Source organism: Equus quagga, chromosome 2 (genome assembly GCF_021613505.1).
Source record: "Equus quagga isolate Etosha38 chromosome 2, UCLA_HA_Equagga_1.0, whole genome shotgun sequence".
Lineage (NCBI taxonomy): Eukaryota > Metazoa > Chordata > Mammalia > Perissodactyla > Equidae > Equus > Equus quagga.
In genome coordinates this window covers 149150841-149176374 of record NC_060268.1, presented here as the reverse complement: position 1 = coordinate 149176374, position 25534 = coordinate 149150841, and the positions used below count along the sequence as shown (strand labels likewise).

Genomic DNA, 25534 nt, shown 5'->3' with positions numbered 1-25534 from the left:
GTACATTCACATAACGCAGCACCACGACTGCTCCACACTGTCTATCGGGGCAGGAGGCCTTCAGATGTTGTTGAGATAACTGGCTTCCATTAGCAAGCATGTGATTGGCAGGATGATAGAGTCTTTTCACTCACAGGTCAGTTATTTCCTTTTCTTTAGAAGGGGGCAATTCTGATGATCCATCTTTTAGCTACAGTCTCTCATTTAGTCCCAATTCTCTTGCCTTCAGCTTTGATATGGTTCTTACTTTCCTCTTGTATCAGCTCATACTTGTCATCAACTCCTCTATTCAGAACAGCAAATATCAGGAGTTTGACCTCAGGGCAAAGTCCGGGTGGGCAGGTAAAACGTGACCACTGGACCTACTTCCTAATCTTTCATACCCAGCAATTCATGAAGCAGTATCAAATTCAAACTAAAAAACAGAAGCATGACCCCTTATAAGTACTATGAAAAGGGCTCTTTTGCCTTTCTAAGTATACTTGAAAAGAACTGTCAGCCACCCTATTAAGAGAGAAACGGATCACAGACTAGGAAAAAAAGAAAAAGTGCAGAAACCCACTGAAATATAAATAAAAGTGTTAGCACCCTCTTTATGTTTGGTGATATACTACTTCATATAAAAGTGTTAAAATAATATGCTATGAAATATCTTTACGAAGTCAGGAACACAAAAATACTATTGAAACTTTTAGGCATCCGTATTTAAATAATCACTGATATCTGACACAAAAAACTTGTATCACCTCATATGAGACTTTAGTTTTCAAGGCTATTTTGGCCACTTGCGATACTTAGCATTTCACCACTTAACTGTTTGTAAATTAATCTGAAAAACAAATACAGGTGAAAAATAACTATCCTTACCAAGTTATTAAATCAAGGCCTCTGAAAACATAAAATTCAAGTTTAGTCACAGTGGTCCAGCAGCTAAAGACAAGAATTAGTTGCATCTTCTTGCTTTAGAATGTAAAAGTACAAGAATAGAGTATGATTAAATTTTAACATTAATAATCAGGGAAAATGATTTTAAATCCCCTTTAAAATTAGAAAAATTAACACATAAAAAAGTAGCTTATCAAAATTTTCTGTCCACTAGTCACTTCCACTGCATATTAACTACCATACTTTAAAATTGTTTTATATTAGTCATTTCTACATAAATGTTTTATGTCAACAGTTCTACATGTGTCATAATAGATTCAGAACTCTAAACCTTTCACAATAGATTTTTTTATTCACTTAAGTCTCTTAAAGAAATTACATTGATGAGGAAAGGTCAACGAGGACTTAATGCCTCTAAGTGCACGTATTTGGTGATCCGAACAACGCATATTCTGCGTGCACAAAGTCCAGAGAAGTAGCTGGAGATACGGAGTACTCTGTAATAAGCTAAATTTGCCTTAGGATGGAGCTATTGTGATGACAGCTCATTTATGTTCATTTTGCCTTAAGTGCACATATTTGAAAGGTAAATTCAACCAAAAAGACTGGAGATGTTTATCAATAAGTATCCCTTAGTAACAATTCCCTAGTAAGCCAAATGCTGTAAAAAGGCCTTCTTTGCTGTCAAATGATGATTGTCTTTGAAGGAAGAAAGTACCTGGGATCAGAGCTATTGTTATTTTTTTGGTGAGGAAGATTTGGCCCTGAGCTAACATCTATTTCCAATCTTCCTTCTTTGGCTTGAGAGGAAGATTGTACCTGAGCTAACATCCCTGCTGATCTCCCTCTATTTTGTATGTGGGATGCCTCCACAGCATGGCCTGATGAGTGATGTACAGGTCCATGCCCTGGATACGAACCTGTAAACCCTGGGCTGCCGAAGCAGAGCACTCAAACTTAACCACTACGCCACTGGGCTGGCCCAGGAATCAGAGTTTTAATCTGCATTGAACTGACCACCCAGCTGGACAAACCAAGGAACAGAATCTTTACCGAGAGCTTTGTAAATTATGTGGTCCTATTCACAATTCTATAATGAGATAACAAACTAGTTAATACCATACAAATTCATACAAAACTGAGAAAATATCACTTACTAAATTTCAAATTTTCTGTGAACAGATTATTCATACATGAGAGCTATCCTCAAATCACATACACTTTGAACTGGAGAATATATATATGTCCTTGCAACAGGGAAACTTACCCCAGTAAGTGGCCATAACCTAATTGAGTAATGAATATACAACCAAACCTATTTCCAACTTGCTAAAGGACTCAGTTTTCTGTATTAGATCATCTTGTTCAGGGCAACAGGACTGCAACAGAGAGAACTCCTTCCAAAGAAAACAGATCTACCTTTAACAGAAAGAACATCTTCTGGTAAACTGGAATGGAAAAATATCTTCTGGTAAAGTAGAACAAAACTTCTTCATTTCTATTATCTTCCCTAACTTAGTAAGGCTAATCATCTATAGATCTAGGTCATTCATAATAGTGTTCCTTGTTTGGCATGATACACGAGTATCGTTTGCAAACAGAAATAAATATGAATATATTTTATATGTTCAGTGCTTTACAGACATACTTGGGAGACAGGAATGGCTTTTTTGTTTTTTAAAGATTTTATTTTTCTTTTTTCTCCCCAAAACCCCCAGGTACACAGTTGTATATATTGTTAGTTGTGGGTCTTTCTAGTTGTGACATGTGGGATGCTGCCTCAGCGTGGCTTGATGAGTGGTGCCATGTCTGTGCCCAGGATCCGAACCAGTGAAACCCTGGGCCTCTGCAGCGGAGCTCACAAACTTAACCACTCAGCCATGGGGCGGGCCCCAGGAATGGCTTTTTTAGTTTCCTTCTAAACTTGACTTGAAGATACACCACTTATTTCCACATGACTCAATATCTTATTAGTACTGCTAACCAGTTCATGGGTGTTTTGCTTCTCCAAAGGATTTTTAAGTTTCATAAGTATGAAACTATCACTTATATTACTTTTGTGTCTACACAAAAGTTCAACCACCCCCCGCCCCCCCAAATAATCAGTACATAGTAGTTCATAAATACTTATTGAACCTTGGTTTGGAATCAGAGCAAAAACAGCTCAAATCTCAAACATTTACTGACATCAGAGCTCCTTAACTGCTCCATTTGGTCCTGCTCCAAACATCACCGTGACAGAGTCTACTCCTACCAACAGTGGAGTCCTGTCTCCACTCATCTCCATCCCTCAAAGGGGATGGGACCATTAATAGACCAATATTATAGTGGCTTTGTTTAATTCCATCTCCATTTGGTTCTTTTTCCCAAGGGCAGCAGTCACTCCTATTGTCAATTCTAGCACTCCTGAGCCCTCTAACTTGGACCCACCCCTCCTCCACACTCTTGTGCCTCCCAGCTTTATTAAGCTCCTTAATCCTAGGATTAAGAAAGAAAAAGAAAAAGAGGAGGGGGAAAGAGGAAGAAAGGAATAAGAAGAAAAAATATTGGGGAGGTGGAAAAGAGATAGTAGGAAGAAAATAAAGAAAATTATAATAGAGATGTTAAAGAGCAGTAAAATGAAGAGAAGAGACTTAAAAATTATTAAATTTGTCACTACATTTAGAGTTATGTGATCAGAAAAGAATTACATACTTGTATAATTACCTTCTTAAAATTAGTTTTATCCTTTTTTCTGGAGGCATACAGAAAATTTATAAAAATAGCATTCTTTACCACTGACAAAATTTTAAGCAAGGGGTTCCTTTCTGGTTGTAATAATTCACATTTAACTTGGGTCCTGACACTAATGTTATACCACAAATTTTCATTTACAACCATGAAATCATTAAGAAATAACTTAAACTTCAAGTGTCATTAAACCAAAGTATCAAGTTATTATTTAGTTATGTGCTTAGCAGGTAATGACTAAGTTAGATATTCAACAATGAGAATTCTCCATGAAGTTGAGACACTGCATGGATACAGGTTCAGAGAGAAGGATTAAATACATAGTTACAAAAGAAGCACTTTTTTAAAGAAAGGTTGTTTCAAGGCAAACAAGCATTCCTGTAGCATTAAAAAAAAAAGGGCAAGAGGTAGAAGGCAATAAATGAGAAGTACATTATTACATCTTACTTGTCTGAGGTCAATGAATGCTAGCTGCAGGGTATCCCCCTGAAATCCTGGCACAGGCTCAGAGCTGGCAAACACTATTAAAAAAAAAGAATAAAAACAAGATTGAAAAATATACAAGGGTTTAACCACTAAATTAATTTCTAGGCATTACAAATGTATTATAATATTTACAAGTAACCATTTCAAATGAAGACTCTTTATAACCTTCAATTTCCACTACTGAGAATGTTCTCCACACCCATTACCACAAATATTTTAATAATTTTAAACTTCTAATCTGCCATTTAATCACTGTAATCCTTAATTACAATAAATTTAGAATGGTTATCCTCCATAAAGTTCAAGAGTAGTAATATACTTCAATCAAGAAAAGTTTTCTGACTCTTTTTAGCCTTAGGTGAATGATTATAGAAGCATTTTGAAACTACACCAATTCCATGGCTGTCAACATATTTCAAAATATCTGCTTTGCTACAGAATATGCTCTATAAAAAATCCTTCTAGCTAACAGCAGTAATAGGCAGGCACGTAAGAAGTTAGCTTTACAAGCAGACAACAGGTAAAATGTTCTAAGTAGAATAAGGAGCATGATGCAGGAATGTTGTTTGCCTTTTAATAACTATTTTCCATAAAAGAATCTAAAAGATATGACAAGATTGAAAAAAATATTTTGAAAGATTATTTGCAACAATTTTTTTGTACTTTAAAAATTTTAATACAGTCATGTGCTGCATAAGGATGTTTCAGTCAATAATGGATTGCATATATGATGGTGGTCCCATAAAATTAGTACTATATAGCCTAGGTGTGTAGTAGACTATACTATCTAGCTTTGTGTAAGTGCACTCTATGATGTTCGCACAATGACGAAATGCCTAACAACACATTTCTCAGAATGCATCCCTGTCTTTATAGGACGCATGACTGTACTAGTAATGTAGCTTGTTAGTAAATTGAAGACAATCCCAATATCAGTTATTTTGAAAACAAAAGACTTCTGGCTCATAAAAAGGACATCATTTTACATGCAAGCCTCCCTGGTAAGAATAAGAATGCCTGCAATCATTCTCTCTCCCCATTAATATCTGCGTTTTCTTAGGGAACATTATACATTTCCCATTTGTGATTTTATCTGAGCCAGTATATTAGAGACCATTTAAATTTTCAGCCTATATAGTTCCTGGGAAAACAAAAATAAATCTTAAGTTCAGTGGACTCTAAGTGCAATAAAGTTTAGAAAGGCTCCAATCAACAATTAAAGACAATAAATATACAAAAGCCTAGCACAGCTTAATTTGTCTGGCATTTTTGGCAAACGAAGAGTTCAAATTAAGTTTTTCTCATCGCTGTTGTTTTTAAGATAATGATAATTTTTGCTTTAAGCATCAAAACATTTTTTTCTTAAGCATTTTTGGATGGAATTTTAAACTGTGTAATAATACCTCCCTTATCTTTTAAGAGTCTCATGCTCTACCGACTGAGCTAGCTGGGTGACATAATCTTTTATTTTTTTGAGTATACTAAATATTATTAAACTTTTCTTAATTCTCTGGATCACCATTAAGAACACTTTTTGTTCTACACAATACAATAAATTCCCAGGGCTGCTATGGTATTAAGAGCTATTTTCTGTACCATTCAATAGCTCGGAGTTCTTGTGTCTGGCTTTCACAACTTTTCTGCTCCTCTCTTGCAGTTTTAACATAAATTCTACTCCCTGCTCTCTCACTCATCTCTTATTACATTATCTTTAATTTTGGGGAGCTGGTCAGTCAGTTAATCAATTACTAGAATTGTGTTTAAAGTAACAGCAAATACAGCCTGAGCAAGGGCCTCTCCCACAAGTAAGGTGAATGGGTTTTATATATGCCTTTGAGTATATGTACCTTTTGAGTATGAGTAATCTTTTGGTTACTCAGAGTTACACCATTTTTTCCCCTTATTTCTTTGTTCTCTACTAGGTGCTATGTAGTCATTGTCATTAGATAGGTGACTGCACTCAACTTTCTCAGGCCCCCTATTTCCAGAAAACTAAGATTTATTGAGCAAATCTAGCCACACTTCTCATTATTTAGTATGGTTTACTCACATCACTGTCTTTTCATACAATAAAAAGTGGCATTCTTCTAGACTGTGGCAACCTCATCACCTTCTACCATATCCTAGACAACTGAGTTGCCTTTCTCTAGTACCATCAGCTCTTAACTGAAAAATAATAAGCACAATTGTAATAGCTATTAAAAGTTTTTTCTTTTTAATTTAAAAAATACTTTTCTTAAGCCCCTCCAGCATACTGTTGGCTTTTTTGGCCATGGTCTCAGGTTATTGTTTCCAAGTAACAGTTAACGGTGAATCCCTAGTGGTCTCCAACCAAAGCTGTAAATATTAGCTCAGCTTCCACCATCACCACATACACATACACACACACACATAAATAAAGATTTCCTATAATGCAGAGAGACTACTTTATATATCAAGCATAAAAATCAGCTCAATTTTAATTATATTGTGATTAATAGCTACTTAATCTCCCAGAATTTTTCTCCACTGAAAATAATGTCATTTTTCTTCTCCCTCAGTTCCTGTTTAAGATGCTATAGTTTAAGCCTCACTGCTTGGAATTAAACCAAAGAGCTTAGTGTCTAAATTATAATAGTATTATAAATTTATATAGCACTTTATAGTTTACAAAGCACTTTCTCACACACCATCTGCTTTGATCATCACAATAACTTATCTTAGTAAACAGGGCATGCAGACGATGGATCATAAAACTTTGTAGCTAGAAGAGAAACCCCCTTTGAAATACCTCCAACAGTCCTCTGAAGGCTCAGTTTAAAACTCACTCAGTTCTTCCTTTTATAGGATAGAAAAATTAAAAGTGAAGTGACTTCCCCAGGATCACATAGCTAATTCAGATCTCCTGACACTGAATCCATTGATCCAGAATCTGATTAAGTATTCAGCCTCTCATCTTTTATTCCATCTCTCACAAGATGCTAACCAATATGGAAATGAAACGCATTAGTTCAGAGCTTTCAGGGCTTTTTACCAAATTTTTTTTAGGGATAGGAGGCTTCACATTTTTTTCCTTTACTTCTTTAAAACTCAAATGCAGTCAATCCTGTCGTCTCTACCTTAGTTCAAGCTACCATTTCTCGCTTGAATTACTAAAACACCCTCCGGTCTCCCTGTTTCTTGTGTGTCACCTGTGCATCCACTTCTCCGAGTGCGATTTCTGTAAGATGTAAGAGTGATTTGTGCTACTTCATAGTTTAACATATTTCCGGTTCCCCTTCACCTTCACAACAAAGCAGAACAAATAAAGTCCTTTATAATCTGGCCTATGTCTCTCTCTCTCTCGTCTCATCTCTTACCACTTTCCTAGAGACAACTTAAACTCTTCCCATACCAAACCACCCACACTTCCTTGCATATGCCACAGTCCCTTTCCACAGTACCTTTGATCTGTCTGCCTGGAGCATCTTTCCTCTTACTTTCCATGGGATAACTCTTACTTATCCTTCCACTCAATCATCACCTTCTGTGGAAGACTTCCATTACCCTTCGGGCTGGGTTAGGTGCCTCCTCTGTGCTCTCACTGCAACTTCCTGTGCACAGCCTAACTATACCATCCTTGTGCTATCTCATAATTGTTTATCTGACTGGGTCTTCCCACCAGACCATACACCCTCTCAGGGTAGGCAATATACTTCCATGTGTACATCCCTATCACCTAGCACAACGCCTGATACATAATGAGTAGTCATGAAAGTTTCTTAAATGAATGAGGAAAACTGAACAAACGAATAAATAAATTCTAAGGGGATGCCATCCAGTCCCGGTAACTGATTATCTAGCTTGTTGATTAGATCAGAACGATGCTGTCCAGCAGAACTTTCTGCAATAGTGGAAATGTTCTATATCTGCACTGAACTACATCTTTAATTTTATTTAATTTAAATTTAATAGCCACATATGGCTGTTGGGCAGTATAAATCCCATAACATTCTGTGAATATTTAGTGAATTTATTTCAAAATAATTGAGGGTGGGTGAGAATATCCCTAATGTTTTCTTCAACTAAAACTAAATTGTGAGTTCTTCCACAAAACAAGAAACTCGTAGGAAGTAGAGAGAATTTCTTTTAACTTTATATATCCCATGCCTTTCCTGTATACAGGAAACATTCAATAAATGTGCTGAATGAGTGAATAGTAATACAAATAATTCATTTCTACTAATATTGTCTAATGGTCCCAATAATTCTGGAGGTAGATTTCAGCTTTTGAAGTGTTTAAAGAACTGAGGACTAATTTTTGGAATTCCTTTAAATATTGTCTTCAGATTCCTTCTTGGCTCATGCAAATTTCTCACTTTGTATATGATTTGTCATATTTTGGGGTTTCTTTGTTCTCTTCCTTTGGTCATCTTTTTATTATTTTTATTTAATAACACCTACTTCCCCATTATGATACCTTTGTCACTGACCCATGCCATAAAGGGCATTTTTGAAAAACACACATTGATCCTGGTCTTCCAATAAGATTTAAAAATAGTTTTCAAGCTTTCTAAGTTTTTTTTTTTAAAGAAAGCAAGTCAGAACTTTGGGTTTTTTTCTATTAATGCTTCCAATTTGACCATTTCCTTTTTAAAAACAAAATTACTTCATGATAAATTCATTACCTCTAATTTTCTACTGGAATATGGAATTTAGTAATAATAAATTATTCCAAATTTTAAAGTACTCTAAAGAAAGATTAGAGAAGGAGGTGTCTGATCTTACTGGGAAGGTAAAACTGTGCTATATCAGTAAAATGACCAAAAAAAGCTTTCAAATTGGCAATCTATCAAGTTTTAAGAGAATAAAGAATATCTGTAAGCAAAAACACAAGCTAATTGTATATATAACAAAACTCTCCTGTAAGTAGGAAAATAGGCCCCTCCTGCCCTCAGATCTATACACAAATGTACAGGGTTTGGTATGCCAGGGAAAGAAGATCACTAAGAAGTCAGACTGTAAGTATTTATTCTAGCATGAAAATATAAAACCTTCCCTGAAATTAAATTCCGAGGGAATACGTCCTTGAACAACCTTGTCCTAGGCAGACAGTTGTCTTTACCTTAAGGTAGAGAATATGAATTATTTGGAAAACGTCTACACAGGTTAGGAAGAATTGTCAAGGGGTAAGGGGAAGGGAAAGAAAGAGTGTCCATGGAGTCATAAGAGCAAATAAGACCAAAAGACTGACAAACAATTGAAAGGGAAGGTGAGGAGGTTAGGCTAAAGTCTCAAGACTACTTGTGGATGACAAGGCAAGGGCATATAAAATGGAATAATTTTGTACCTAAATAGATGACTGAATACATTTACCAATAGTCGGCATATTAAATAGATTTCTTCTAATTCCTATTCTTACTAGATCTGAAGATTAAAAGTAGCTAATTAGAACTCAACAAAGTATCCTATGTGGACTAGATGTGTGATTACAAGGAATGACTAAGAGCACCATCTAGTGGTTTTTCTGGTAGTGAAGAAGTCATGCCTGGGAGTCAGGGGTCTTTGAGTTAGAATTCTTCGCTCTTAGACTTGTATTCTGTTACATGTGGTTGGCAGCAGTGGGATGCAAGCCTCTAGGACATTTTGATCTTTTCCTCTATATAGCTGCATTTGTAAGGTATTTATACTGGGGCCCAATACATTACAGGTGTTTAACACATATAAAATATAAAACAAAAGCACATACACAGATTTAGAACATCAGCTTCATGCCAAGCTGGGCAAACACTCCTCCAACTAACAAGAGATTTCTCTTGAACTTATACAAAATCTGTAAAAGGATCAAAGGTTCAATGCAGCTTTCTGACAGGCTACATTTGCAATTCCAAATGGATACCTTTCTGATTGCTCCAATCACGTAGTTATAGTAGTATTACGGTTATGGCAAAGTTAACCAAAAGTATCCACTTCATTCATACATAGACCCTACCTAATATTCTCAATCTATGCAACTTTTTTTCTAAATTGGGTCTGCTTCTTACACTTTCTCACAGTACCATATACTTTTCTTTTACAGAATTTAACAACTTACAATCATATTTATTACTGCAGTTATTTACTGATTGCCTCCCCAGTGGCCTTAAACCTCAACAGGGATAGAACCTTTTCTGTTTTGTCCATCACTGTGTCCCCTCAATGCCAAGCACATAGTAGACATGAAGAAATTAATTAATGTATGACTCCAAACCCCACACTCTTCTTTGCCTTAAATTTTAGTGCCTCTGAATCTTGGAACCAGGATGTATCTTGGATACTTTCAATTCCAAATCTCATATTTTACAGTAAAATTGAGGCCTCTCTATTGCTGAATGGCTTGTCCAAAGCCACTTGCACAAAATACAGGCAGAGCTCAGGACTGGAACCATGGTCTCAACTTCCTGTCCTGTGCTCAGACCACCTTAAGATCGATTTGAAAGTACTTTAAAAAAATGTCCCATATAAGTTCATAGATTCTACATTCCTGAACTCAGACATTTTATCAAGACCTAGTATGGATTAAAAAAGAACAACAGAAAAAGATCCCAAAAAATGACCAAAAGGCAAGGGAAAATCATCCCCTAAGAAAACATTAAAAAAAACAAACTACGACTGTTTAGCTCAGAACAGATAAAATTAAAGGGTTATTTAAATACAGTCATCATATATGTGAAGAATTTTTATAAATGATCAGTTGTGTTTATATTAAGAAGTTAAATGATCTGGAGTTAAAATACAGCAGTATTGGTTGGCCTTAACTTTTTGACAACAAAGGTAGAACTCTGGAAGAGACAAACGTAGATTATAGAGACTTCCTAATTTGTTAATTTGTTCATTTATTCAACAAATATGCTATGAGCACAGCATTCTGCAGGGTGCCTACAATTATAAATTCTATGTTGAACTTAATTTAACTATTTATCCTGGATAGTTAAACCTCTTCTCTCTCTTCCCTGCCCCTTCCTCTCTCCTTTTCTCCCTCTTCACACCACCTCACATACCCTCCCCTGCCCCCAACCATGGGATGCATTCTCAGGTCTCTTCCACTGTGTGAATCTCTGATTCTAATTGCCTTAATCATATCAAATTTACTCATTCACTAATTTTATGTATTCCTTCCTCCAAAATGTCTGGAATCCATCCTCTTCTCTCCATTCTCAGTGCCAAAAGTCAAGCTCTTTTTATGCTTCGCATGAAAAGTTCAATAGTCTTTCAACAGGTTTTCCTACTAGCAGTATCTCCCTCATTTCAGTTCAATTTCCATATGACACAGAGTTAACTTTCTATAACATACATTTCATCATGTCACGGTCCTGACTAAAACCTTATTAAATAAAGTCCAAACATTCAGGAGTCTAACTTTTTTTCAGCCATATCTGTCAATATTTTCATCTTACATCTTGTAGTATAGCCACACAAGACTGTTTGAAGACTTCCTAAGCATTCTCATCACAGTGCTTTTGCTTATGCCATTCCTTCTGCTCAGAATGCCCTTCCTTGCTTTTGAGGATATCTAACTCCTCCTTTAAGACCCAGCTCAAATTTCACTTCTATTATAGTCAGTCTTCTCAACCCCATGTAGAATTAATTCCTCCCTCTCTACAATATATACTTCTATAAATAATTTATGTTCTATTATAGTTATTTACATGTCTATCTCCTCCCAACCAGTCTGTGAGATCTTTGAAGTCTGATTCATTTCTGATTTCTCAGTGTATAACAGATAATAGGTTCCCATTAAATATTTGAATAAATGAATCTTCCTACAAATCATTTGACTTTACAAGGAAAATATTCAGTTACAGACTGAAATTTTAGCTCAAGCCAGTTTAATTCACCAGTTATGTGTGTCACAAGGAACACCAGGGAAAAAGGGCACCAACACATTGTTTGAAAAAACAAGTGAGCACATAGATGGATCACTGCTAATTCTTTCACCACCAGAAAAATAAAACAAGACAAAAGAAAACTAAAAACACATGGCTGAATGATGTGAGGAGCTGAATTATTTCTAACTTTCCATCTCCCCAACCTCAGCAAGATGTGCAATTTGTTTCTACCTACGGACTGACATTCTGAGGCCTACAAATACATGTATAATGTTTTTACAAAGTAATGAGGATGGAAAAGAAACATTCTGCTTTTTGATCAAACCAAATAAAAGCAAAATCTAACTCAGAATAAAGGCTATTCTGGATGCTTGTATTTCACGCTCACTTCCTATTGTTTAAATTCTTCGACTTAAGCCTTTCTTGGGTTTCCCAGGATCTTTGGTGGTTCATGGTATCCAGTTCCTGATCCTTGCTACCTGACTTCCTTGGACTCTGGATGTCTTGCTAGCGCAAAACAGACTAGGAGAATTTTTATGTTAATCCCAAGAACAGTCATAGACTTTTAAGTAATGGTTTCTGAGCCTCTTGAAGAGAAAGTAATTACTATAAGTCAATACAGGTTTACGAAGAATCAGAGTAGTATCGTTTTCTTCTTTGGAAGGGTAATTAGACTGGTAGATAAGGAAAATTCAACGGCCATTATTATTCTTTTTTTTTTTTTTTAAGATTTTATTTTTTTCCTTTTTCTCCCCAAAGCCCCCCAGTACATAGTTGTGTAGTCTTCGTTGTGGGTCCTTCTAGTTGTGGCCTGTGGGACGCTGCCTCAGCGTGGTTTGATGAGCAGTGCCATGTCCGCGCCCAGGATTCGAACCAACAAAACACTGGGCCGCCTGCAGCGGAGCGTGTGAACTTAACCACTCAGCCACGGGGACAGCCCCTCAACGGCCATTATTATTCTTATATGCCAGCAAGGCATCAGACACAGTTGCTCATAATATTGAGCAAAACTCTGAGTTAGATTCAATTAGGGGATTAGTAATTGCCTGGAAAATGTCATAAGACACCCAGAAGATTCTGAATAATGGATCTAACTCAATATGAAGAGATAGGTCTATGTAATGTTGTGGCTCTCAAACTTTATTGTGCATCAGAATCACCTGGAAGCCCTATTCAAAGAGAAATTGCTGGGTTCCATGCCCATGTTCCTAATTCAGCAGGTGGAGCCCAATATTTCACATTTCTAACAAGTTCCCAGGTGATAACTGTTGCTGCTCATCTGGGGACCACATTTTAAGGACGAGTGATGTACTAAATCTCAGGATACAGATAGGTTTTGGTCAACATTTTGCTAATAACCTTGTTAAATATGTAAAACACATGATCACAAATATGCAGATGATATTAAATTTTGATATAAAAAGATCTCACTAGGCTAATTGTGGGACAAATCTTAAAATTTAATAGGGATAATCTTAAAAACCTAAAACAAGAACTAATCATAGAAGTATAGGTTAAGAAAAACAGACCTTAACAATCACAAAAAAAGAGAGAAAGATATTGATTTTAGAACACTACAGCTCCAATTATCTAAGAGTATACTCTGGCAACAAAAAGAGATACTAACAGTTTGGGCTTTAGTATAAAGTACAGAATATGGAACAAGGTATTTGATAGTCCAATTACATATTATACTGGTTCTCCCACACCTCAGTATCTCTGTATTCAGCTTTGGGTGTTAGACATTAAACAGAAGGTAGTCAAACCAGTTTGTTCAAAGAAGAGCTTTGGATCTAAAATCCTATCACATGAGAACAGCAAGGGAACTGTTGATGTCTGGCCTTTGGAAAATTCATATGGATCTAAGAACAGTTTTCATATAATTGGCTTGTGGATGAGGATTTGTTTTCTTCTGTATGATCCTAAGCAGAACTGCCATATACAGCTGTCAGACTGCTTACTCCATATGGGTGCCCAGCTAGGAGAGGAGAGGGGGAGAGGGCTGAAATTCAACTCATATTTCACTTGATAAGCCACATGCCTTGGCGGGAGTTGTGTCCAGCTAGAAAAACAGTAACCTTTTTCTAATTACTCTAAAGGGGACAACTCTGGAGGCGTCTTCCTTTTAGTGGAGATACCTTTTCTAATCTGCGCAAAGGCACAACATGGTTTAGTGGTGACACTAGCCCTAAGGTAGAACTAGTCTATTAAGAGAAGTTTGGAGACAGTGATTGCAGCTCAACGTAAAAAGCTGACAGAATGATGTATTGTATTGAAATGCTTTTTCTGAAGAGTGGTTAATCCCCCAAATTGGATGTTCAAGGAATAGCTGGACAACCACCTAGCAGGGTTATCTTAGAGATGATTTCAAAGTAGAAGAGTGTGCGTGTGTGTGTGTATTACCAAGTGGGTGGTGAAACTCAATGATCTTTTAGCTTCTGAGACTCTACATCTGAACTACCTGCCCATCTTCTCCATATCCCAGTTGTTTCCTGTGGTATCCAGATCCTTTCTCTTCACAAATTTATTAGGCATTCTAGCCTTCCTCCTACCTAGCCAAATTCCTCTTCCTGTTTTCCTTTCTTCTCCTTTCACTGTCCCACTATGTAGAATAAAACATACTGCATTAATATTGACAATAAACTTTATATTTTAAAAACTGCTTTCTTCCAGATTTAAAAAAACAAAAACACTACTTAGGATGAAAACTTAAAATTCTCTTAACACATTCATCAGAGAAAACTAAGTTTCATCTTTAAGTTATTTATGTATCAATCATTAAAAGTCTTGAGCTGGGGGGTAGATAATTCTTTTGCACCAGAAAGAGAGTGGCGTAAACATGAAAAATGTCATGTCAATTTATATTTGTTCAGTGAGTACTGAATGCATGATATTGTATTAAGTAATACATGATAAGTATTAAGGAGCAGAGCCAACCAGAGGCATAATCTTAAAGGAAGCTGAGTTATCTTCTGTGGTTTGTCTTTGAGTCCTGGTCTCTCCCTTTCCATATCTATGTTCCAGAACCTTGGCCTCCATCAGGCTAGGGTTTACCCCTCTTGCACTTGACCCCAGACTTCCTTAACTGAGTTACATTTCATACTTATGACTTTTCTTGGTCTCTTCCAAAAGACTGGTCCTTTAAGAAAACATCAGCATTTTAAAAGGAGGCTTTAGTAACTCCACCCAAAGAAGTAAACTAAAGGTAGAAACTGTCCTATGGCAGGACAGAGAGGCAAAGATTTGGGGTTTTATGTGCTTTTCGCTAATTATAGTGAGGCTAGTGCTTCATGAAGAGGTAAGAGAACAGAGAGAAGATCCAGATACCTGAAGCCACCTAACCAAACTGTAATTTCCGTTTCTGAACAAAAAATCTCATTGAGAAGACACAATCAAAAGCCAATAAAGGGTTCAACCACCCAATTATTTTGAATCCACATTAAACATGTAACAATACAAAATGGCCTGAGCAGTATTTATGTAAGATGTTTATATAAGCAATGTCAGAAGGAACAATCTCATAAGACGACTTTTAAAAAAATTTTAAGAAATCAGTTTCAAAGTATTTGTAGAATGGAATAACAATTAATTTGAGCTTAGAAACTTGTAAAAAAGAGTTTTTTGGTAAATATTTTTGTAAATATGAAATAAATATCATTTTGTAAACGATAGTTTTGAGAAAAAAATATAATAAAGAGTTTCTAATCAGAGAAAATTAGAAATGCTTTCCAGGAAAAGAAAATAAATCCTTCTCTTCCCTAGGGAAAAACTATCTTTTTTTGGCTTTGTAGATAAGCATTTCTCTTTTTTTGAAGGAAATGGGCAGGTTTTTAAAAATTTTGGATTTATCTTTGTGTGTAATAAACAAGTAATCCTGATCAAAGAGCCTACAAAATTATTATTTTTAATATGTTTTCCCTAGCAGAATGCCTTAGACACAACAGGCAGACAAGTATTTGATATTTGTTGGAAAAAAAATCTGTAACTTCTGTGTCAGTTGCAAGCTGCTGACATTTAATTTTTTTATGTCTTTCACACAGAATATATTATTGCAAATTTTGCCTCAGAAAAATATTTTATAATCCTTCTTGTGCCCCTCCGATTTTCAATTTATTAACAGTGGTGCCAGACTGAACCGTCAACCAGGGATTTTCGTCATTTAATCGGTGTACTATTCATTTCAAAGTACTGCTTCAAAATCGCTCCACATACTCATGTCCTGATTTAAAGAGTTATAATGTAAGGGTGATAAAACCCACACCCTGAAGCACATACAACAAGGCTACCATCCAAACAGAACATGCAATTCTGAAGCTGGCTGGCCAATGGCAACCTTAGATTATGGAATCTGCTAACCTCGTGACCCAAAGAGAATAAAGTAAAAACAACGACAAAGGTAAAGGCTTGAGAAACTCTTTGGAAAGAGGATCAAAAATTCAGAATATAAAAGCAGCTTTATTTGGAATGCAGGGTCCTAAGATTATCCATCTAGCAAGTATCTAAAAAGTTATTTACAAGGAAAGTAAGAACGACAAACTTAGAATGATTTCATTCATTTATGACAAACATTATGAGAGTCCTGGCAAGAATGACCAGAAGAAGAAATAAAGGGAACAGTGAGTCATCTTTTTAATTATCCCAGTCTAAATTGCCACTTCAGTGCTTCTCTCTACAGGCCCTTAATGTGAAGCTGAGATATTTTTCTCTTCCTAGAAGGACGTTGCTTCTAAAGCTGCCAGAAGTTTAATGGAATCAAGCCTCTTCCGTCCATTCTGAACTATCCTACTATATACCTTTTTTTTTCATATAATTTAAACACAGATTCCTAGAAATGCATGAGATTTAACGAATAAGGTACTTACATTCACATTGTATGACATCTAAGTTAAATTGCTGGACGGCTCCCATGCTTATCTGTTTTAACTCACTGTCCAGTAGCATCTGCATTAAGGATGTTGACAGATGTTGGCAGGCTGACATGCAAGCAGTCTGGGCAACTTTCCCCTGTTTAAAACAAATATTCAAACCAAAAAATAAACAACGAATAAAACAAACATAGAAATACATCATAAAGTATCAGAAAAATTATATGCCTGGCATTCTTTTTGTTGCTTTTATTTTTGGTACAATAGTGATTACTGGCCTTTCTGCTTCTGTATTCTGAGTGGCTATGCCTTTTAGCATATGAATTAAAATTAATATTCTTGTTCACTTGTCCTTCTCAGGATATAAGTATCATCAAAGCACTAATTGCACACAGGAAAATTAAAACATAACTAAAAAACCCATTAATTATTATTTCAGGTCTCTTGAAATGTCTCAAGTATTTTTAAAAATCCACATTAAAATATGACATTTATGACATAACTGTCATATTGACAGAACATTTTATTCATATAATGCTCTTGTAAGCTCCCCTTTATATAATTAACCAAGCCAGAATAAAGGAAGTTAATAAACAGTGTAATTTATTATTATTTAAACTATTATTTAAACTGTACCTAAAATTCAAAATATATATTTTAACTTTTTTTCCCCCAAGGCCCCAGTATACAGTTCTACATCCTAGTTGTAGACCCTTGTAGTTCTTCTTTGTGGGGGACTGCCTCAGCATGGCTTGATGAGTGTGTGCAGGTCCATGTCCAGGATCCCAACCGGCGAACCCGGGCTGCAGAAGCGGAGTACGTGAACTTAACCACTACGCCACCGGGCCAGCCCTCAAAATACATTTTGAGTCATAAGTCCTTCTAAACAGAACATTAGTTTGTAGTATAGTTTCAACTGGGGGTAGGAGAGGAGGCTTGTCTACCAATATGATTTCAAAATACCCACAGATCTACACTTAGTTTTAAAACCATCTGATAATTTAGAAATATGGAGTTAAGTAAACTACAAATATTTGTGGTCTTCTTTCACCACATATATCATTATAAAACATTTTCTACTACAATAAGCTCCTAAAACTCTACATGAATTTTAACTGATAGGCTTAATTAAGGCTGTATTTTCTAAAAAATCATAAAAATGATAATTTAAAATGTTTAGCCTCTAGATTACATAGCTGGATTATAATATGCTATCACTTTTATCATAAATTGTTTCTTCACACAGGCTTTGTACTTAAACTATAAGTTTAAGATAAAATATTATAAAGACTCTTTTTAGGTAAAGTTTTCCAGTGTAATACTGCCCCTAGTATGGCTATTTTCACCCACAATTAGGTGATTTGGTGATGGATTGACTCCCATGATACAATTCAAAGATCTATGAATATAATTAGAAATAGTGACTTTTGGAAGTTGTGCCATATTTTGCCTCATTTGCATTAACAAATATTTACCCAATAATATTTAATAATTATGTTTTTTTCCTACTTATCACAAAGGCCAATGAAGTGAAATCATGAAAAATCTCCCAAACACAAATGCTACAATATATTTATTGGTACAAAAATGTTTACATAGAGTTGATCTGTTGGAAAAGTAAGAAAGAACATAACTATATTTTCAAGATGTTTACTACAACAACATTTGTTCATTAAATTACACATTTAAAGTGAGACTAGAAACTAGCAACATTTATGAATGAGTCTTAGACACTGTGCACAGTGAAAAACTGCGTATCTGAAATGGAATGTCAATTTCTCAATCAAAAACTTTAGAGATAAAAGCTGATGCAAACAATATATTTGACAGATACTGATGAACTGCCAAAAAGGAATGTAACAAACAATGCAAAACCCAGCATGCTTCCAAATCCCCTAAACCCAACAGGAATTAGTCTAGGAGACATGCAGCTCCACTCCCCAAGCAGAATAATATCAATATGAATGGGAGGGGGGGAAAAAAGCAGAAAAAGGAGAAATCAATGGCACATAATTTAATTACAATGTAATAGGCTTGAGAATACTTAATGGAAATGTCATTTTGACCTAATGGAACGAGTGCATTTTAGTTTAACGTACCTCTCCATCAGCTGCATGTCCTATTTATGTTGCCACTATCTTGTACTAACTGCAAAAGCAGATTAATAAATTGCCCCCCAAAATACCATTATGTTCATTTCATATGCAAACAAACTGCACATGTGATATTATTCTAAGTTAATCTTTAACATTTAACATGGTTTTAGATGGTGCTACAAATGACTATACAGCAATAGTACTGGAGCTGAAATGACGGTAAGAGTACAGAAATACAGGCTATTCCATAAACTTGGTGGAGATACGTAGTGAACACACACACACACACACGAATTTAGCTTTTTGTTTAAGTAACACATGTAATAATAAAACCCTAATATTACACCTCTTTTGATTATTCATGTTAACTACAGGCTTATTGTTCTCAAAGATAAAAATTTAAAATACTTGTAAAATATTTTATAAATCTTCAAATGAGATAGATTCTTCCTTTTTACACAGCTCAAAAGTAAATACCAAAGGTTTCAATTCTTTCAATTTTCAAAGTTATATTCTATAAGATTATGCATTATTTTTTAAAATATCTACTTCCTAATAAAAAATGTGCACAAATATTCCTAAATTTCATGACTACTTATTTTTAGATAGAAAATTTTTAATATTCCAGAAATTTGCACACCCAAAAAACATCTTTGGCAATTCATTTCTGATGTCTATAGCCCTTGGTACACTTTGGTATAACCAAAACACCCCTTTCTGAACACGATTATTGCTGTTATTGTTGATACTTTTAATAGTAAATCATTTTCTAGAACAAAAATAACCTAAGTTCTTTTACAATTATCTTTAAAAACAAGCTTTTTCATCTAGTTTTCAATGTTATAACAAAGCCAAAATAAGTGAAGTGACAGAAAATATAGGACATTTAATAAATTTCAAGCACATAGAAATTTCTGCTGCCCTTATCTGAAATATTAATTGCAACTATTTTTAACATTTTCTTTAACAACACAAAGTTCAATAAATAAGTAAAAACACCTGCCAAACTTTTAAAGATAACTATTTTTTTACCCCATTCTAACATTTTGCTGAAAAACAACTTGCAAAGAGAGAAAAACCCTTAGACAAACTTCTTATATTTCAAAGGAACTTGTAAAAGAGAATCTGCTGACATATTAGATCCTTTTTGCATTACCCAAAAGCTTTTCTTCTAAGAACAATTGTGGTAAGGAGACATTTGGCTCCTAGGAAATTCCCAAAGGGTCAACCATATGCATCCTTCCATGGCACCTTCACAGCGCTGCTTTCTAGATCCATGTCTCAAAAGCAGCTTTCATCATTTACTTATGTGTCAGTCAATATGATTTATGGACTGCATTCAACAAAGTCAAAGCATATAGAATGAGAAATATGACTACAATCTGCTAATTTGTTTTGTATTGAGCCACTTAAGAGTCAAAGACCTGGTGTCAGACTGAGACCAGCAACACAATTAACCAGTCGGTGACAGATTCATCCATCCTCCCTGCCAGGCTGTGCCAATCAAAGACAGCATGAGGCGACATTTGGTGAAATCAGTAAGAAAACTCATTCTCTAAGTAACCTATGTGAGACCTTGATTGACACTTTTTGAATTTAGTTTGTGGAACACAGCCACTCTTTACCCAATAGTCCCTCACTGCAAGCTGTGAAATAAGGCTTTTAACGCCAATCACAGGAACAATAAACCACAAACCACCAACTCTCAGTTTAAAAGGAATCAAGAAAACACATCTGTTTGTACGTCAAGCCAAATTTCCAAAATAATTTACTATTATAGATTACACTAAAGATACTCTGTTTCCTTTGAAACATCATATAATGAGATGGTAACAAAAATGCAACACATTTTATTAGATTATGGCTCACAATTGCTTTGGTTTCAAAGTAATGTTTTGATAGATCTACTCCAATATAATACTAGGAGAAATGTAGAATACTTAAAAACTAATTTGACACATTTAAATTTTCATTTGAAGTTTTCATTTCTGTTTCACCATTCTCTTATTTCAAAGATCTAATAAAAAAAGGTTTGATTTCAACAGTAATTATTTGAAAGCATTTTTCAATGCTGCCTTCATTCTCTCAAGTACATTCAACATAAAAATCTGCTCTTAAAATCACAACCATCCTTTCTGTATTGGTCTACTTTCCTTAACGATCCCAGGAGAGATCATTTTCCTTTATTTATATCCCCATAAAAGGTCAACTTTGCACAATAAGCTACTTTTTTATTTAAGTAAAAAGAAATATATAGACTCAGAAATTTTCTATGCTGTATTTATTATATTTTAAATTGATAACAGATTTTGTTTTAAAAGGTTACATAACTAGTGTCAGGAAAAACTGGAAAACTGAAATAAAATCATGGTCAATTTGAATATTAAATCTAACATTGCTAAGTGAACTTAATTCTGATTCTGTATGGCTTTTTAAACATTAATTTTTAAAAGTTATTTAAATTAAAGCACTAAAACATTACTATATTATTCAAACTCACTGCCTCTCAGTTTGCTACATAAATTTCCGTTATGAGAATGTGAAATAGTCTTTCAGAAGGAAGGCAAAAGAGGAAGGGAAGTATTTTGATGAATTCGTTAGCTCCTAAAGAGCCACAATTTATAGGCTTTTAAAACGCACAGGCCAAAAGAGTGAGGTCTTTCATCAAATGTGGCGTTAACACTAAAATTAGAAGTAAATTCTGTTTGAAGTATGAAAAAAGAAAGTATTTTATTGAAAGTATTTTAATTTAAGAAATCTATTATTTTTCTATTTTCTATTGGAACCACTAAAGTTTTACTATATGAAACTACACCTTGCTCAAATGTAAGGAATGTTATTAAATCAGAAAAAAAATACCTAAAACATTAGTATAAAGCAGGAAAATTTCTCCAAGATGACTTCACAAATGCACAAAGATCCTCTATCTAGTAAGAGAGGTATTAATCTATTTCCTGGCTGAACGCTCACTCAGTGTAACACTGAAATGTGTATCTCACAAGTGTCTCAGGTTCCCAGTAATACAGAATGGATGAGTTATAAAGGCTTAAATATCAAGATGAATTCTTTTAGTGAGTTTTAATAATAACTTTAACACTATCTTGAAGACAGATTTTTGAGATTACGCCAAAAAAAAATTCATAGGTCTGTCAAAATATACTCACTCTAACACCCCCAACATTCTGCAAAATACCTCTTTTAGACTTCTATATTCCTCTCACACTCTCTTTCTGTCCCCATCTAAGTAGGTCTAGCCCCGAAAGAATTGGTTACCACATCAGTTAACCACAATCCCCATAGTCAATTATGAATTCCCATTCTCCTCTCTCACGCTTTTCTCCTCCTAACAATTCCCTATCAGAAGGATACGAGACAGTAACATAAATGCTTGCTCTTGGAACACACACACACACACCACACACACACAGATTAAATAGAACACAATTATCTTAAAGTTGGAAAAAAAATTTCCCCAAACTTGGAAAACTTCAGGATATTTGTAATATATGGCATATTTCTATTTCACTCAAAACATCCTTATCCCAACCATAGGGCTCATCAAACTCTGGTGGTCTTTTTCTTTTTTTTTTTAACAATCTTTTGAACACGGTCTTAGATGACACATAATACCCAGATTTTTAGCTTTCTGCAAGTATCATTGTTGCTGTCACAGCACTCTCATGATATCGTCAAACTTATTCTAACTTTAATAGGCAGAAAGAGAATGCAAGGATAAGCAGAGCAGTAAAAGTCTAGCAGAGGTCAAGGCTTTGAAGAAATGCCTCTGCTTCCAAGCCACTGATTATATCAAAAATCTAGAAAAAATGAGGAAAGCTGGGGACCAGCCCAGTGGCACAGTGCTAAGTTTGCACATTCCACTTCGGCAGCCCAGGGTTCACCGATTCGGATCCCGGATGCAGACATGTGCACCACTTGTCAGGCCATGCCGTGGTAGGTGTCCCACATAAAATAGAGGAAGATGGACACAGATGTTAGCTCAGGGCCAGTCTTCCTCAGCAAAAAGAGGAAAATTGGCTGCAGATGTTAGCTCAGGGCTAATCTTCCTTAAAAAAAAAAAAAAATGAGGAAAGCTGTGTGCACTTTTGCCTAGAGTAGCAAGAGGAAGCTAGTTTGTATTAGTTTGTGGGAGCTGAGAGGGATTATTGCTAACTCTTAAATTTACTTGATAACAGCAAATTTGGCAATTAGGCATATGTTTAAATAGGGAAGTGATAAAATATGAAGGCCCTATAACTCTTCCCCCTTGGTAAGAAAAGCAAGGGAAGTTAAAGATGAGCTGTAATTTCCCCTGTGGTGACTGAGTACTATGGCCAAGCCACAGAATTAAGACAGAAAAACTGAAGCATCCCAGGAATTGTCATTAAAGCAACAGCTCTGTGATAGCAGAGTTATATTCTCATTTCTTTACATCAGCATCCAGCTCAGAATATCAGGGCTATATAATCATTAAAATGTACTATTGCACAACCCCAGTATGACTTAAACTTTGCAAAGAAGTTGCCAGAATCACTAACAGGTTAGACAACATAGGTGGTTTCCACATAATGATTACTAAAATGGACAAATGTCACTCAAGCTGACTGACTCTCTCTTATTAATACATGTAGGTAGGTGGCTGATGTATCATAAACACAGCCATATAAATATACATATATAATCACAGCACAGAGTAGGCCTTTGTCATTCAAAGATTTATATTTAGGTTTCAACCTTTTAAGAATGGCTCTGAGAGTCCAGTAGAGTAGGGCTTCACTTACTGAGGCACACATTTGAATAGCATGCTCTGTGAAATGGGTATGAGAGGGGGAAATCACTCAGAGACTGAATGCAGTCAAAGTCCCGACTTCCCCAACTCAGCGTAGCTTTGCTGTTTTTGGTAACTGACATGGATGAAGTAACTGTCATTAGGGTCTACAGTTTTCAATTATATTTTATAGCATTTTCTGAAAGAAACTACATGACACAGAAGTATTCCTAAACTTGAGAATTCTCGAAGTTTTGGGGTATACTCATCCAGAATGTCAAGGGCTTGCGGACCGGGTCATTTCACTGGCCTAAGTCCTAGATTGTGGGAATGAGGTTGGAGTAGATACTGTTAGAGTCACTTCCACTTGAGGGTGTACCTGGGTTGGGATTTTAAAAGAGTAATAGAAATATATCAAGTGAAGGGAGAACACATATTAAAACAAAACCAAATCCATAACAAAGTTGGAGGGAGTGATCAAAGTTATCTACTTACCACTGTTTTCTAGACACAATCTTGTAAATGACATTCAACAATACTCTGAGAGTGAAGAGTGTCCTTACAGATATCTACAGTAGGCCTTTGCCAACTGCTCCCACCCCTGCTTCCAAAGAATTGACAGAGGCTTTTAATCTCAACACTACCATCTACCACATTGATTTCCATAAAAGGTAGAAAGAGGGGCTGGCCTAGTGGTGCAGTGGTTAAGACTGCACGCTCTGCTTCATTGGCCCAGGGTTTGCAGGTTCAGATCCCAGGGTGCAGACCTACACAGTGTTCATCAAGCCATGCTGTGGCAGCACCCCACATACAAAATAGAGGAAGACTGGCACAGATGTTAGCTCAGGGCCAATCTTCCTCACCAAAAAACAAAAGAGAGAGAGAGAGAGAGAGAGAGAGAAGAAAGATTTAAAACAACATGATAGCTTTCCCAAAATGCCTAAAGTTTCCTAAATGACACAAAAAGAAGTGATTAAAATGTTGCTGCTCATCTTCTGAATTCCTCCCCTGTATGTAATATTCATCTGAACATGCTCCTTTGGTGGAACTTTACTCTGCAAAGTCCAATCTCTTTACTTTTTGTATTATTGCACCTTGCAGAAATATTTTACAGGTATTTATCAGCATCTTGGCCCACTGCATTTTTTTTTCTTTTAAAGATTTTTATTTTTTATTTTTTCCTTTTTCTCCCCAAAGCCCCCTGGTACATAGTTGTATATTCTTCGTTGTGGGTCGTTCTAGTTGTGGCATGTGGGACGCTGCCTCAGCATGGTTTGATGAGCAGTGCCATGTCCGCCCCCAGGATTCGAACCAACGAAACACTGGACCGCCTGCAGCGGAGTGCACAAACTTAACCACTCGGCCACGGGGCCAGCCCCGCACTGCATTTTCTGTTCATCTCTACCTGACCTGCAAACATCCTGTAAATATGAATGCACCAAGGCTGTTCCACTTCTCCCATCAGCTCACCCTTTTCCATTCTTGTTCACTCCATACAGGAAGGAAAATAGAGCCTGTTTAGCATCACCAGATTGTGGATTGCACAGGAAACTTCTGACTCCAACATCTTTTCCCACCATCTCCTTTCTTTCTCTTCAGGGGATCTGACCTCCTTTTTGCTGTCTTCATCTGCTCATAATAAAATGTAATTCCAACTCAAACAATCTCTTCCCCATATATTTCAGTCACTTTTCTTCTTCCTCCATGTCAACATTTGCCCACTTAACTCAGGGGGGTAAAAATTATCTTCTACCTTTTTCTTTCTGTTGTGGAATACAGGCTAAAGGGGAGGATATCATTTGCATTCCTAGTACTTTACTGCTCCTATCTGTAAACACTCAAGGAACTTTCTAAACATGAATTCTCTGTTGCCATCTGGTA

The 25534-nt window shown here is 35.7% G+C and overlaps 1 protein-coding gene across 6 annotated transcripts in view; it reads right to left on the bottom strand.

Annotated features, from left to right (window-relative positions):
- Window positions 1–25534, bottom strand: part of EXOC6 (exocyst complex component 6) — a 187786-nt gene that overhangs the window by 26313 nt on the left and 135939 nt on the right. For all 6 annotated transcript variants that reach the window (XM_046654551.1, XM_046654545.1, XM_046654546.1 and 3 more), the window contains 2 exons: window positions 16790–16931; window positions 4063–4136 (listed from right to left, as the gene is read on the bottom strand). In XM_046654551.1, the coding sequence (XP_046510507.1) occupies window positions 4063–4136; window positions 16790–16931 (216 nt within the window). The remainder of the gene's footprint in view (window positions 1–4062; window positions 4137–16789; window positions 16932–25534) is intronic.